This window comes from Siphateles boraxobius, unplaced genomic scaffold, assembly GCF_051911475.1.
Source record: "Siphateles boraxobius isolate OS27281-9 unplaced genomic scaffold, OSU_SipBor_1 19, whole genome shotgun sequence".
Taxonomy (NCBI): Eukaryota; Metazoa; Chordata; class Actinopteri; order Cypriniformes; family Leuciscidae; genus Siphateles; species Siphateles boraxobius.
The window spans coordinates 34,265,001-34,278,112 of NW_027508799.1; the positions used below are offsets into that span (position 1 = coordinate 34,265,001).

At 36.7% G+C, this 13,112-nt stretch overlaps 3 protein-coding genes across 4 annotated transcripts in view; all 3 read left to right on the top strand.

The window, feature by feature from the left end:
* The window catches only part of pwp1 (PWP1 homolog, endonuclein), a 9,931-nt gene extending 4,519 nt beyond the window's left edge, over positions 1-5,412 (top strand). The window contains exons 6-15 of the mRNA XM_077235212.1: positions 31-141; positions 264-388; positions 1,690-1,754; positions 1,833-1,929; positions 2,324-2,385; positions 2,701-2,812; positions 2,886-2,976; positions 3,934-4,055; positions 4,651-4,756; positions 4,856-5,412. Coding sequence (XP_077091327.1) covers positions 31-141; positions 264-388; positions 1,690-1,754; positions 1,833-1,929; positions 2,324-2,385; positions 2,701-2,812; positions 2,886-2,976; positions 3,934-4,055; positions 4,651-4,756; positions 4,856-4,938 — 974 coding nt within the window. The 3' untranslated portion in view covers positions 4,939-5,412. The remainder of the gene's footprint in view (positions 1-30; positions 142-263; positions 389-1,689; positions 1,755-1,832; positions 1,930-2,323; positions 2,386-2,700; positions 2,813-2,885; positions 2,977-3,933; positions 4,056-4,650; positions 4,757-4,855) is intronic.
* Positions 5,413-5,939: 527 nt separating this feature from the next.
* mrpl42 (mitochondrial ribosomal protein L42) lies at positions 5,940-7,666 on the top strand. 2 transcript variants are annotated; one of them, XM_077235166.1, is made up of 5 exons: positions 5,940-6,077; positions 6,309-6,372; positions 7,105-7,189; positions 7,282-7,445; positions 7,537-7,666. In XM_077235166.1, exons 1-5 carry the CDS (start codon positions 5,999-6,001, stop codon positions 7,580-7,582), a joined length of 438 nt encoding a protein of 145 aa, XP_077091281.1. In that variant the 5' UTR covers positions 5,940-5,998; the 3' UTR covers positions 7,583-7,666. The 2 variants fall into 2 exon arrangements, with proteins under 2 accessions (XP_077091281.1, XP_077091282.1); XM_077235167.1 differs by having other exon boundaries at positions 5,941-6,077; positions 6,312-6,372.
* Positions 7,667-8,241: 575 nt separating this feature from the next.
* ube2nb (ubiquitin-conjugating enzyme E2Nb) lies at positions 8,242-12,667 on the top strand. Its single transcript, XM_077235168.1, has 4 exons — positions 8,242-8,381; positions 9,903-10,149; positions 10,983-11,123; positions 11,965-12,667. Exons 1-4 carry the CDS (start codon positions 8,352-8,354, stop codon positions 12,009-12,011), a joined length of 465 nt encoding a protein of 154 aa, XP_077091283.1. The 5' UTR covers positions 8,242-8,351; the 3' UTR covers positions 12,012-12,667.
* The last annotated feature ends 445 nt before the right edge of the window (positions 12,668-13,112 follow it).

The following is a 13,112-nucleotide window of genomic DNA, read 5'->3' on the forward strand; positions in this document are numbered from 1 at the left end:
TTAACATTCCTTCACTGTGTGTGTTTTCAGTGTATAACTCTGAGGAAGACTCTCTGTATGTGCATCATGACGTCCTGCTGCCCGCGTATCCGCTGTGTGTGGAGTGGCTGAACTTTGACCCCAACCCAGAGGAAGGACCCGGTGAGAATCTGAATATAAAAATATCTTGTATTGCAGGAAAATTAGCTTGAGGGTTTAAAAGATTGAAAAAGAAGGGGGTAACGTGCATGATAAGACTGTGTTGTTGATGTGTTATTCTCCAGGGAATTACGCAGCGGTGGGAAACATGACGCCTGTGATTGACGTCTGGGATCTGGATGTTGTGGACTGTTTAGAACCGGCTTTCTCACTCGGCAGCAAGAAGAAGAAGAAGAAGAAACCAAAGAAGGTGCTTGATCCATCATGATACAGTGCATTCAATTATCCAACTGGTTAATATCATTTATCATTAAAGGTGCATTGTGTAATATTTCTGAGGATCTATTGACAGAAATGCAATATAAGATCCATAACTATGTTTTCAGTGGTGTATAAAGACCTTGCATAATGAACCGTTATGTTTTTATTACCTTAGAATTAGACATTTATATCTCCATAACCGCGACATGTTGTGTGGTCATGTTTCTAGCGTAGCCGACAGCGAACACACAGCGCTACAGAGCGCGTTTCCTCACTACCTTGAAAAAGAGGTTTTCAGTGGTGTATCAAGAAGTTTTATAAAGATGTATAAAGACCTTACTTAATGAACCGTTATATTTGTATTACCTTAGAATAAGCAGTTTCTGTCTACACACACCGCGGGTTCCCTTACATTGAAATGCGCCGACATGTTTCTACGGTGGCCCTAAACGGACAAACGCGTTTCGTTACTATGTTGCTCTTCGTGCAAAGAAGCTAGCTTAGTTCAGCGAATAAAACACTGACACAATGATGAATAAGTAACAATAATATTCGCAATAACATATAGTTTTACTGAATAATTAAGTAAACATAATTTCTTTATTTATCCTTGTAAAGAAACCTCATTGCTGAACTGCTACTCTCTGCCGTCTCAGACGACGACATATTTTCCTGTCGGCCACCGTAACTTCTGTTGGTTGCAATACGTAACCTCACCACTAGATGCCGCTAAAAATCACACACTGCACCTTTAACTCATAATTGCAAATTAGAAACACTTTTTTTCCACTTGATGTTGTAATGTCATACAAAACAATAAAAACGGAGGTAGCTTATATGATTAAAGTCGGCATGAAACTGAAGTTGCACAGGTTTTCTTCCCTATTGTGCCATAAATTCGAGTGAAACTCTTCTAGAACAAGAATAAATGTGGGCGGGGCTTGATTTTGTCTGTGGGGAATTGCTTGGATGGTTGTGGTTTGCTATTGGCTGATGTCATGTGAGTGACAGGTTGAGCCCCGCCCTCGTCATCAGAGAAGAGATGATGTCACTGCAAGAGGGAGGGGAGGTTATTTGGATTCAAGATTATGAGGAACATGTATTTAAACAAATAATGCTGTGCATGATGAATCATTCATAAAACACATTGAAATATTGCATTAATAAAAAGTGGCCATTTTGAATTCATGGTCCATTTTTCATGCTATTTATGTGCTTAATTGAGTTAAGTTGAGCATTATGAATGTTCCACTGTGATGTCCGATGTGTAAAAGTGAATTTTTTTCCCAGGCGGCGGAGCCCGTCGACGGACACTCGGATTCTGTGCTGGATCTGTCCTGGAACCGGCTGGTCAGGTGACATGTCTTAAGCTTTCCTGAACTTTTTCCTGAACTGCTTGTCTTCGTGTGACTGAAGGAGAGTTTGTGTTGCAGGAATGTTCTAGCGAGCGCGTCTGCGGATGAGACCGTGATCCTGTGGGATCTGGAGAAGGGAAAACCAGCGGCGACACTCAGGAAACACACAGATAAGGTACAAACACACACGTCAGGGTCTCTTCTGCTCAACAGGGCTGCATTTATTTGATCAAAAATACAGTAAAAATAGTGAAATATTGTTAAAATGTAAAATATGTGTTTTCTGTCTGGATATACTTTCAAATGTAATTTATTCCTGTGATGAAAGCTAAATTTTCGGTATCATTACTCCAGTCTTCAGTGTCACATGATCCTTCAGAAGTCATTCTAATATGATGATTCGATGCTCAAGATTCATTTATGATTATTATCAGTCGTGTTACAACACCATTGACCAATCAGAATCAAGTATTACAGGAAATGCTTAACCAACACCATTGAGCAATCAGAATCAAGTATTTCAGAAGAGTCCGTTTATTCTGATCATATTCTCTTATCATCTATCGCAGGTTCAGACGCTGAAGTTTCACCCGTTTGAGGCTCAAACTCTCGTCAGTGGATCATATGACAAGTACGTCATGATGTCACTGTGTATGACTTGACCAATCAGATCGCAGCACGAATGAGCCTGACCGAACGAATCAGCCTGTTGTAAATTATCTGTTTTTATATACTGATTTTGTAAATCTTACATTCCTGGACATATGTATTGTGAGGTTTTATGTTGTGTAAATGTAATATTGTATGTTATTTTATTTGTTTACTTGCCCAGGGACAGCAGATGTAAATGAGCTTTTAGCTAACTCTGGTGCAATTACCTTTAATTGTGCATTATCCCTGTAAAAATAAACAATAAAGTAAGTAATCAGAGTGTTGTGTGTCACAGGTCAGCGGTTCTGTACGACTGCCGTAGTCCGAACGACAGCCATCGGATCTGGCGATTCAGTGGACAGGTGGAGCGGGTCTGTTGGGACCATTTCTCTCCGTGTCACTTCCTGGTGAGAAACTGAGCCGTTCGGGATGTTTGATTTGTGAACTTTGACCTGGAGTAACATGTGATGTGTGTTGCAGGCGAGTACAGAAGACGGCTTCATTTATTGTCTGGACGCTCGCTCGGATAAAGCCGTGTTTACACTGAAAGCTCATGACGGAGAGGTTTCAGGTCTGTACAGTCGCTCTAAATAACTCTTTCCTGACCTGAAGTAAACATTAACTGATATAATAAGAAAGAAATGCAACAAAATGACTGAAACTTTAAATTAAATTAAAATATAAATAAAATAAAAACAATAAAAGTATATCAATTACACTACAATAGATAAATGGTTACTATCATTATCTAAAAGTAAAACCATAACATTTTTTAAAATAAAATGAGCAGTGACTGAAATAAAATGGAAAATAAAAATCTTTTTTCAGTTTAGTTTTTAAAAAATCGAATAAAAGGAGAAAACAAAAACATTCAAATTAAAATGAAAACAGAACATTTTAAAATAAAACCTATTCAAAATATTTTTAAAAATATCTAAAATTAAAACCATGTAGACATATTAAAAAAATAATCAAAATGGGATGAAAATAATAAACCATTGAAATTAAAATGAAAACAGAAAATAAACAAATAAAACCTATTCAAAAATATAGTAAAACCAATACAAATTAAAAGCCATGTGGACATATTTAAGAAAAAAATAATAAAAATGAAGAAAAAAACTAAAACATTAAAATGAAACCTTATATATATATATATAAATACATATATATATATATATAAAATTTAAATAAAAATTTAAAAACCGTGTAAACATAAATAAAAACAAAAAAAAGAAAGCCAAAAACATTCAAATAAAAATAAGCCTATTCCAAATATTAATAAAAACTATATTGTTTTATTGATAAATATTAATACAATTAATAGTGTATAAATTAACTGAAATAAAAAATATAAAAAAAACAAACTTGTATTATTTCTGCAACACTTCTTTAGTTTAACTTGATGTACTAAAATAAAAATCACAACAACAACAAAATGATTTCAACTTCGACAAAATTAAAATAAAACAGAAAATATAAAAATATGAACACGAAGTGACCCTGGTGTGTGTGACCTCTGCCGCAGGGATGGACCTGAGCAGTCAGATCCGAGGCTGTCTCGTCACGTCTTCAGCGGACAAACACGTGAAGATCTGGGACATTCTCGGAGACAAACCCAACCTGATCCACTCCAGGGACATGAAAATGGTAGAGTATCTCTGTTCTCCGAGCGTCAGGAGTGTGTGAAGTCAGGCTTGAACACAGGACTGTCTCTCAGGCTTTAAAGGTGCAATGTGTGATTTTTAGCGGCATCTAGTGGTGAAGTTGTGAATTGCAACCAACAAAAGTTACGGTGGCCGACAGGAAAATATGTCATTGTCTGAGACAGCAGAGAGTAGCAGTTCAGCAATGAGGTTTCTTTACAAGGATAAATTAAGAAATTGTTTACTTAATTATTCAGTAAAACGATATGTTATTGCGAATATTATTCTTACTTCATTGTTGTGTCAGTGTTTTATTCGCTGACTTTAGCAGCTTCTTTGCATGAAGAACAACACAGTGACGAAACACGTTTGTCCGTTTTGGGCTACTGTAGAAACATGTCAATGTAAGGGGATCCGTGGTGTGTGTAGATAGAAACTGCTCATTCTAAGGTAATAAAAACATAACGGTTCATTATGTAAGGTCTTTATACACCACTGAAAACATAGTTATGCATATGATATCGCATTTCTGTCAACAGATCCTCCTAAATATTACACAATGCACCTTTAACACAGGTCTCTCTCTCTCTCTCTGTCAGGGTGTGTTGTTCTGCGGCTCCTGCTGTCCGGATCTTCCCTTCGTCTATGCTTTCGGAGGACAGAGAGACGGACTGCGCGTCTGGGACATCAGTGACGTCGCTGCTGGTATATATATATATATATATATATATATATATGAGTCTCCAGCCATCCGGGTTTTCTTCATTTGTTGCTCACTGTGTTCTGTTTCTGTTATGTCTCCAGTTGCGGAAGTTTTCGGCAGTCGGGAGCGTTTGGTGGCGGATACAGTCTCTGGAGCGTCAGGGAGTCACATGGAGGTTTCATAACGACAAACATAACCAGAGACTGAATCAATGGATCATGGATCACTGCGACTCAATATACAGAACATATTTATGCCATCAGATGACGCATTACAAAAAGATTCTCACTGTGTTTGTTTATCTGATATATGTGATATCTGAGATATATATGTATACATGTATGTGTATGTATATATATATATGTATATACACACATCTATATCGGTTTATATATATATATATATACACACACACATCTATATCGGTGTATATATATATATATATATATTGATGCCGAACAGACTGTCCTTTCATTTAAGAGGGAATTTTAATATCTCCTCTAAACTTGCAGATTTAACTTTCTTTCCATATTTCCTCTTTTTAGGAAGTCTATGAATAATTATGATGAATAATTTGTAATATTGGTTTCCCATTTTTGGGATAATGAAATTGCAGTTGTTATAGGAATAACAAATAATAAAACTGTGGAATCCCAGAGAACTGCCTGTCTTTGTATTTCTGTCAGCTTTGTACAAAGTTGTGAAAATCAAATGCTTTGACTTTTTCAGAAATGAATAGATATTGAGGAAAAATGAATGAAATATGAATTATCTCTATGGTGGTGGTGGTTTTGCTGCCCTTCAGTGGGCAATTGTGGTACTGTAGGCGTTAAAGATTTTTTTTTTTTACCACCTTTAAAACAATTCTTCATAAATATTATGGATGTCTGTCTATGTCCGTATACCTGTCTGTCTATCTATCACCGTCTGTCTGTCTATGTTTCCTACCCGGAAGAATATTTGTGTAACACACTTGATTACTACCGCTAGTAGGCGCTCTAAAGTTCAAATGACTGAATTCCCCGTTGAACTTCATTCAAATCTCATGGTTTATTTTGAATCGAATTGCTAGACAATTTGTATTATAAACACAAAACAACACGAAAAACATAAAAGAGAATTAAAACATGGATTAATTCAGTAATACAGGCCGTAAACGTCACAAAACCGTTGTGTTCCTCCCACTTCGGACACCGTCTTGTCTTTAATTTCTCTTCCACTGATTGAGTTTGCGAACGGAAAGCATGGCGTCGGGTCACATCAGCAGGATCGCTAACCTGTTTAACAGAGTCTATACTAGCAGAAATATAAAACAAATCAGAGGTGAGCTCTCTCCTACAGAAAAACACTACATTTTGTTTATAAATAATCTGAAGTGTAGCCACTGTAAACGCTGCTAACACAGTCACAGTAAAGCACTGTGTGCTCCTGTATAACCTACAACACTGTGACATTTGCAGACCGTATTAATGAGTGATTTTGTGCTTGTGTGTGTCTTCATTCAATTCAGAGGTTACGAGAAAGGGACTAAAATGCACTGTTTTTCATTCTCAGCAGGAATCTTTCTGTCATCTCACAACAAGTCTACTGTTAGAGGTCCATTCAGTGACGACAACAGGTCAGTGTTTATTATTTAAAGGGATAGTTCACCCAAAAATTATAGTACTGTCATCATTTACTCACCTGCATGTCGGTCAAAACCCGTAAGACTTTCGTTCATATTCGGAATACGTGAAGATCTTTTTGATGAAATCTGAGATCTTTCTGTCCCTCCATTGACAGCTACGCAACTACCACTTTCAAACCCCTGAAAAGTAGCTAAGACATTATTATAAGTAATCCATGTGTCTCCAGTATTTTAACATCAATATTATGAAGCGACACGAATGCTTTTTGGGCAAAAATATTATAATTTACCTCTTAATTTACAAAATATTAATCTGATGTGCGTACACACGGGGTGCTCTCGTGAATGCGTTGGAGATTAATATTTTGTAAATAAAGCACTCATAATATTGATGTTAAACCACAAAGTCACATGGATTACTACCTTTCTAGAGCTTGAAAATGGTAGTTGCATTGACTGTCAATGAAGAGTCAGATTTCATCTAAAAGATCTTCATTTGTGTTCTGAAGATCAACGAAAGTCTTACGTGTTTTGGACGACATGAGGGTGAGTAATTAATCACAGTATTTTCATTTTTGGCATTCTTCATAAATGCGCATTTAATTGTTCACCTTTGATATATATTATGAGTTATTGTACGTCAGGCTTCGTCTCTATCAGATAAAGTGTTGTTTTGTTGCTCATAATGAGCCGTTTACCTAAAATGTGTCATTTGTGTTTCAGTAAAGTGGAAATCGCAGTGACATCCGATGGAAACACAATAGTGTGTTACCATCCGGCAGTAGACGTACCCTATGAGCTCACACAGGTGCAAACTCACTAAAATCCTCATGCATGTGCAGAAGTAGAGCTGAAATGTTTGCGTAATGATATATAGTGATGTTTGTGTCTTTGTTGCAGTCGATTTCGAGACCGGACGCCATCAGTGATCATGCAGAGACTCATGAACAGGTGCTGAAAGCCAGACTCGGGAAGGAGATTTTAAATAACAAACAGGCCCCGACCATCGAGGAACTGAGCAAGATGTTCTACACCACCAAACACCGCTGGTATCCCGTCGGACAGTGAGTTTGCCTTCTGTGCAATGCAAAAACACGGTTCAGGTGTAGAAAATGCTGTTGCTGTGCGTATGAACTGGTTTGTTTTCTTCCTCAGGTATCACACCAGACGCAGAAACCCAAATCCACCCAAAGACCGATAGTTCTGGATGGTTTTCCTGTCTTCTCGGATGTTTGCTTTGAATATGATTCTGCTGTGCATGAAATAAACCCTTCCTTCAGCTGTTGCTGCAGTGTGTTGTGTTTTATCATTTCTTCACGGGAACATTTAAAAGTGCTGAAACTCAAGAAAAAAGGGCAGTTTGATCAAATATTGCCCCAAATAAATGCAAATTTTTTTCTAATTGCATTTGATTACTTCAATCTAGTATAAACATACATTGTTTGTAACAAGATCAAATTATTAGATCATTTAAAAAAAAAATAGGAACTCCAAGGCACTCGAATTATGTTGAAAAAAGTTAAAAAGCCTTTATTTATTCATGGCTTAAGCATTCAAATTGGTGACCGGTATTAGATCATTTATTTAGGCAAGGCAGATTTATTTATATAGCACATACACAATGGTAATTCACTGTGCTTTACATAAAAATAAATGTAAAAAAACAAAATCAGGACAGATGCATAGAAAATAAAATGAACAATAAAATATCAATTTAATTAAAAAAAAAAAAAAAAGAAACGTGGAAGAATACTTTACATGATACAATAAAAAAAATCCGGGGAAAAAGTAAAAATTTACGCCATTCGAAATGCACACAGTAATAAAACAATAGACAAAACTAAATTTCCCAGAAAACCCATTGAAGCGGATGGTGACGTGTTTACCGGAAGACTTGCGCGCATGCGCTGTCAACCTCAACGCGAGGAGTAGGGAGCGGGCCACGGTGTAAACCGCAATAATAAAACAAGATGGCTGGATTGCCCCGCAGAATTATTAAGGTATAACTCTCATAATGTTTCTTTTGTAGGTTCCGCTGGGGTATGTGTACGCGCTTTAAAAACGACGCGTTCAAAATAAATGTAAGCGGCATGTGCTGCTGGCCCGAGCGCGCGTTAACGTTACTGCAGGGTGGCTCCCGCGCGCGCACTGTTTTTAAACATGCACGTTTCCTAAAATAAGCGCAAATAACCTTCATAAGAGAGAGCAACATGGACCAAATAATCAGATAAGTGTGATTTGTTAAGGAGCCAGTAATCTTAGCGAACTGCGATGCTCCTGTCACTGAGTGATTCTGGGTGTGTTTAAAGCCTCTGCATGACACATGAACATGTTTACAGATGTGGGAAACACTATAGAAATGTGTGTTAGTGGTATTATTTGCATGTGGGATATTGTGTTCTGTAGAGCAATGTGAGTTTACATGCAATCAGGAAATTAATTCATACTCGTAAAGTAAATATTTGATTATTTAAGCACATGAAGATGATTTTTTTCCCGATACCTTCCTAATTTTGCATCGTCACATTTTTGATTGTCAGCAAGTCTGATCCACACTGCAGTTTATTCTGGCTAAGATCCGCCCACTTAGTCTGACTGACGTTTAAAGAGACCAAGTGTGCCATTTTGGGCTTTGTTTTTCTTAAATGGATTATAACATACTAATAGACCAATATAAATAAAAACAATTGGTGTCGGCACGGTAGTTTCCATGAAAAGCTGTGCACAAATAAATGAAAGGGTTGCTATAAAGTATACATGATATTATATCCAAACAGTAATGTCTCAGACATAAGTAGAAATGTACAGTTCTTGTTGAAATCTTAGCAAACAGCGAATGTTCCCCTAACATTAGTATTTGGTTCCCATTTGGTTATTTTTTGAGAACCCATGTAATAATGGTTCTAGGAATGTTCTTTTTATTTTTTGCAACCATTAAATAACGTTCCCAGAACGTTGCAGGGGTGGTTGTTTTTAAATAACCTAAAAATAACTTACAGAATGTTCTCTAATGGTTATTTTTAGGTTATTATTTATTAGGCGTCCATACATCAGTCTTCCATGCCGCTTATACTATACTGGGTCGCTGGATGATTTGTGACGTACAGGGCGGGAATGATATCGGAGTAAAGAGGCTTGGGGAATTTTCTGGGAACGTTAGAATAATGTTAAAGCAACGTTCTACAAACCAAAAACGTTCTATTTCCGTTAATAGAACTTTCCTGACTAACCAAAAACAAATATTTAAAAAGAACGTTCTGGGAACCGAAAATTGTTAGCTGGGAAATAGTTACTAAGTGCCCCTGAACATTTGATGCCGTTTAATGGACAAACTTTATTAAATCCAAGTTTTTATCCCAAAATGGTTAATTGTAGCAACTCAATACTTTCTAAATGCACCTTGTTTCCAGGCAGATGAAACCCAATAAAGGTGTATCTGAATTTTTGCATCCGCATATGCATTTGGCAGGTGCTTTTATCCTATCCATCTGAACCCATGACCTTGCGGTTGCTTTTCCTAGGAGACGCAGCGCTTGATGGCGGAGCCTGTACCTGGAATCAAAGCAGAGCCGGATGAGGGGAACGCTCGGTATTTCCACGTGGTCATCGCCGGTCCGCAGGATTCGCCCTTCGAGGGTGGGACGTTCAAACTGGAGCTGTTCCTCCCGGAGGAATATCCCATGGCTGCCCCGAAGGTCCGATTTATGACCAAAATCTACCACCCCAATGTGGACAAACTGGGGAGGATCTGTCTGGACATCCTGAAAGGTGCTTCATCTGATGCCGTTTTGGGCCAGTTAACCCTGTATAGCCTGATGGCTTATATAATTTAATATTCATAGTAGTCCGAAAAATACATATACATTTAAAATAGAAGAGTTTATTGATCCTTTAGACAGAATATTAAAAAATCTTGCATGGTTTGTATCATATTTTATACATCAGGCTTTTATGGCTCATATAGTATGAAAAATAGCTCAGTTTTATTCAGAGTCTCAAACTGAGCAAAAATATGCAATTTGCTGCAGATACTGATATTTTTATGGACAGAAAGTAAGATGAAATTCTGATGTAAATCAATGTGGTCTTTATAACTGACATAAAATGCAAATAAGTATCAGTCATTATAATAAGTCTTATTATAAAGCTTAGTTTTATGATCAAAGCTCTGTCGTTTTAAAACATATGATGAAATGCGATACAATAATGATTGACAGATGAATAAATAAAACTTCCTCAGAAGCCTGATGATCATATTTAAGACTCACAGATTTTTCAAAAAAAAAAAAAAGATGCATCAAGTAAACCTAAACTGCTTCAGTCCAGTAAGTGTTCATCTTGAATTATTACTAACAATATAAAAGTTATTCTCACGTCTGCTTCAAAAAAATCTGAAAAGATTTCACAGCAAAAAGCTGAAGGATGACGTTTGTACAATAATACTAAAAGTTCTTGTAAACCGTCACTCAGACAGAAGGACTAGAGGAGATTGTGTGCGACAGTTTTTTCAGCAAAGTTTTGATCCTGTTGGATCATTTAGAGGGCTCTATGTATCAAATATGATACAGTGCGCTTTACATTCACCTCTTCCTCTCTTGTAGATAAGTGGTCTCCAGCTCTCCAGATCCGCACAGTGCTTCTCTCTATCCAGGCTCTCCTCAGCGCTCCGAACCCGGATGATCCGCTGGCCAATGATGTAGCTGAACAGTGGAAAAGCAACGAGGCTCAAGCCATTGAGACAGGTGAGAAGCTCTCAGCAGCATTTATGTGGCTTTAGAACTACTATGCTATTTTTGGTATGTGCTGTTTGGTGGAAAAGTGGATGAATCTCACAAAAAAAACAAGTTCAGCTCACATTTCCCTCAGGAAAAAATTATTAATTTAAGTAATTTTAGAATCATTCAAGTTTTTTGTTATTCCGATTAGTCATATTTTACTGGTAGGTTTTGTGAGATACACCCAGATAAAGTAAATATTATATTAATTGCTGTTCTTGAGAGTGTTTGAGCTTTCCAAGATTCTAACTTTATTGATATGGTAAAAACAAAATTACATTGCCAAAGCATTGGTTACATTAAATCACTTACACAATTAAATATTCTAATATGTTTGGTTTCTGATCATTACTGTTCAAAACTCCCGAGTTTTTAAATGTTTTAAAACGTTTTTTTTCTTGGTTATACAAACGTTATTTAAGTGAACGTTCCATTTGATCATTTTGCAAACGTTATCGGAATGTTACTTTTGAATTTTCTCTGAACATTCCGAAACAAGCAGTAACATTTAAAAAATGTTAGAGGAAAGTCCATCTAAAACGTTTCAGGAAAAAAAAAAAGTTAAATTAACAATATATAAATAATGTTTTTGTGCTAATGTTTTGAGAAGATCACTAGATAGCGTTGATTGAACATTTTGTTAAAGTTACTGAAAGAACGTTCATAACTTTGAGAGAACCTTGCCGGAACGTTCACAGTTAGCTGGGTATAATAAAACAATGACAATGAGACGCAGAAGATAAAAAGTGCACAACATTTGTTTTATTCTTTAGATGTTGTTCAGTGTTGATGTTATTTTCTCTCGCAGCCCGAACATGGACCAGGCTTTATGCCAGCAACAACATTGAAGTTTAGAAGAAGGAAAAGGTGGCATCAAGTGAGAGAAGTGGAACAATCTCCTCCTGTCTTCTTTTGCATTTAAAGAACACTTTCTCAGACAAATTAAAAGAGCGAATGAAAAAAATTCGGATTGAAAAGCATCTACTGCAGCCGTTTGAGTGGTTCAGCTCAGAGCTAATGTTCGCTCCACTATATGATCTCTCTGCTTCTGGGTTTGGCCAGGAAGTGATGCGTGGTCACTACACTGGACCCTGTCAGAATGGGTAGTACAGTGTCTATTACAGTGGATTTCACTGGATCCAGGCCCTACACCCAGGTGGATGGTTCATTTTTGTTAGTTAGTGTTTATGTTATGGGGCGTAGAGGGGCTGTTAACATGGGTTGCATATACGCTGCTTCTTAGTCAGGGACAAAATGATGTGAATTTATTTTTTTTACTTTTTCCTTCCTGTGAAACTCTTGAGTTCATTAAAAGCATGTGGTGAATCCGTCTAAATCATGGCCTATCTGACAGAACCTGCTCTGACGCTGTTGTGTTCCAAACAAACAAAACGTGTGTGAGTGTGCGTGTAAAGTTTTGTGTTTAGGCTGGTGTGGAAAATGTATGACTTGTCTGGGAAAATTAAATCTGTAAATGTTCAGTTTTAGTAAAAATATTTTTTGTTATGTTATTTGGTTTGTTCTCTTTATTACTGAGGGTTTTGTTGCGGTTTCGAATCTGATTGTTATTGAAGCTTGATTGTTTTTTGCCACATAATTATGTGTTCACAATGCTGACATTATTTCTCACAATTCCAAGTTTATAACTCACAATTCTGACTTTTTCTCACCAATCCTAGTTAAGACATGAAATCGCGATTCCGAGAAAACAATCAGAATCTCTAATTATAAACTTGGAATTGTGAGAAAGATGTCAGAATTGTGAATTATAAACTCTGGATTGTAAAAATGTCAGAATGGCGGGTTATAAAATAAAGGTAATTGCAACTTTATTTCTTGGAATTTGGTCTTTATAACTTGCAATTGTGAGTTTATATCTCAAAATTATGAGGAAATGTGTCATAATTGTGAGATATAAAAAAATTCTGATTTTATAGTTCACAATTCGGACTCATT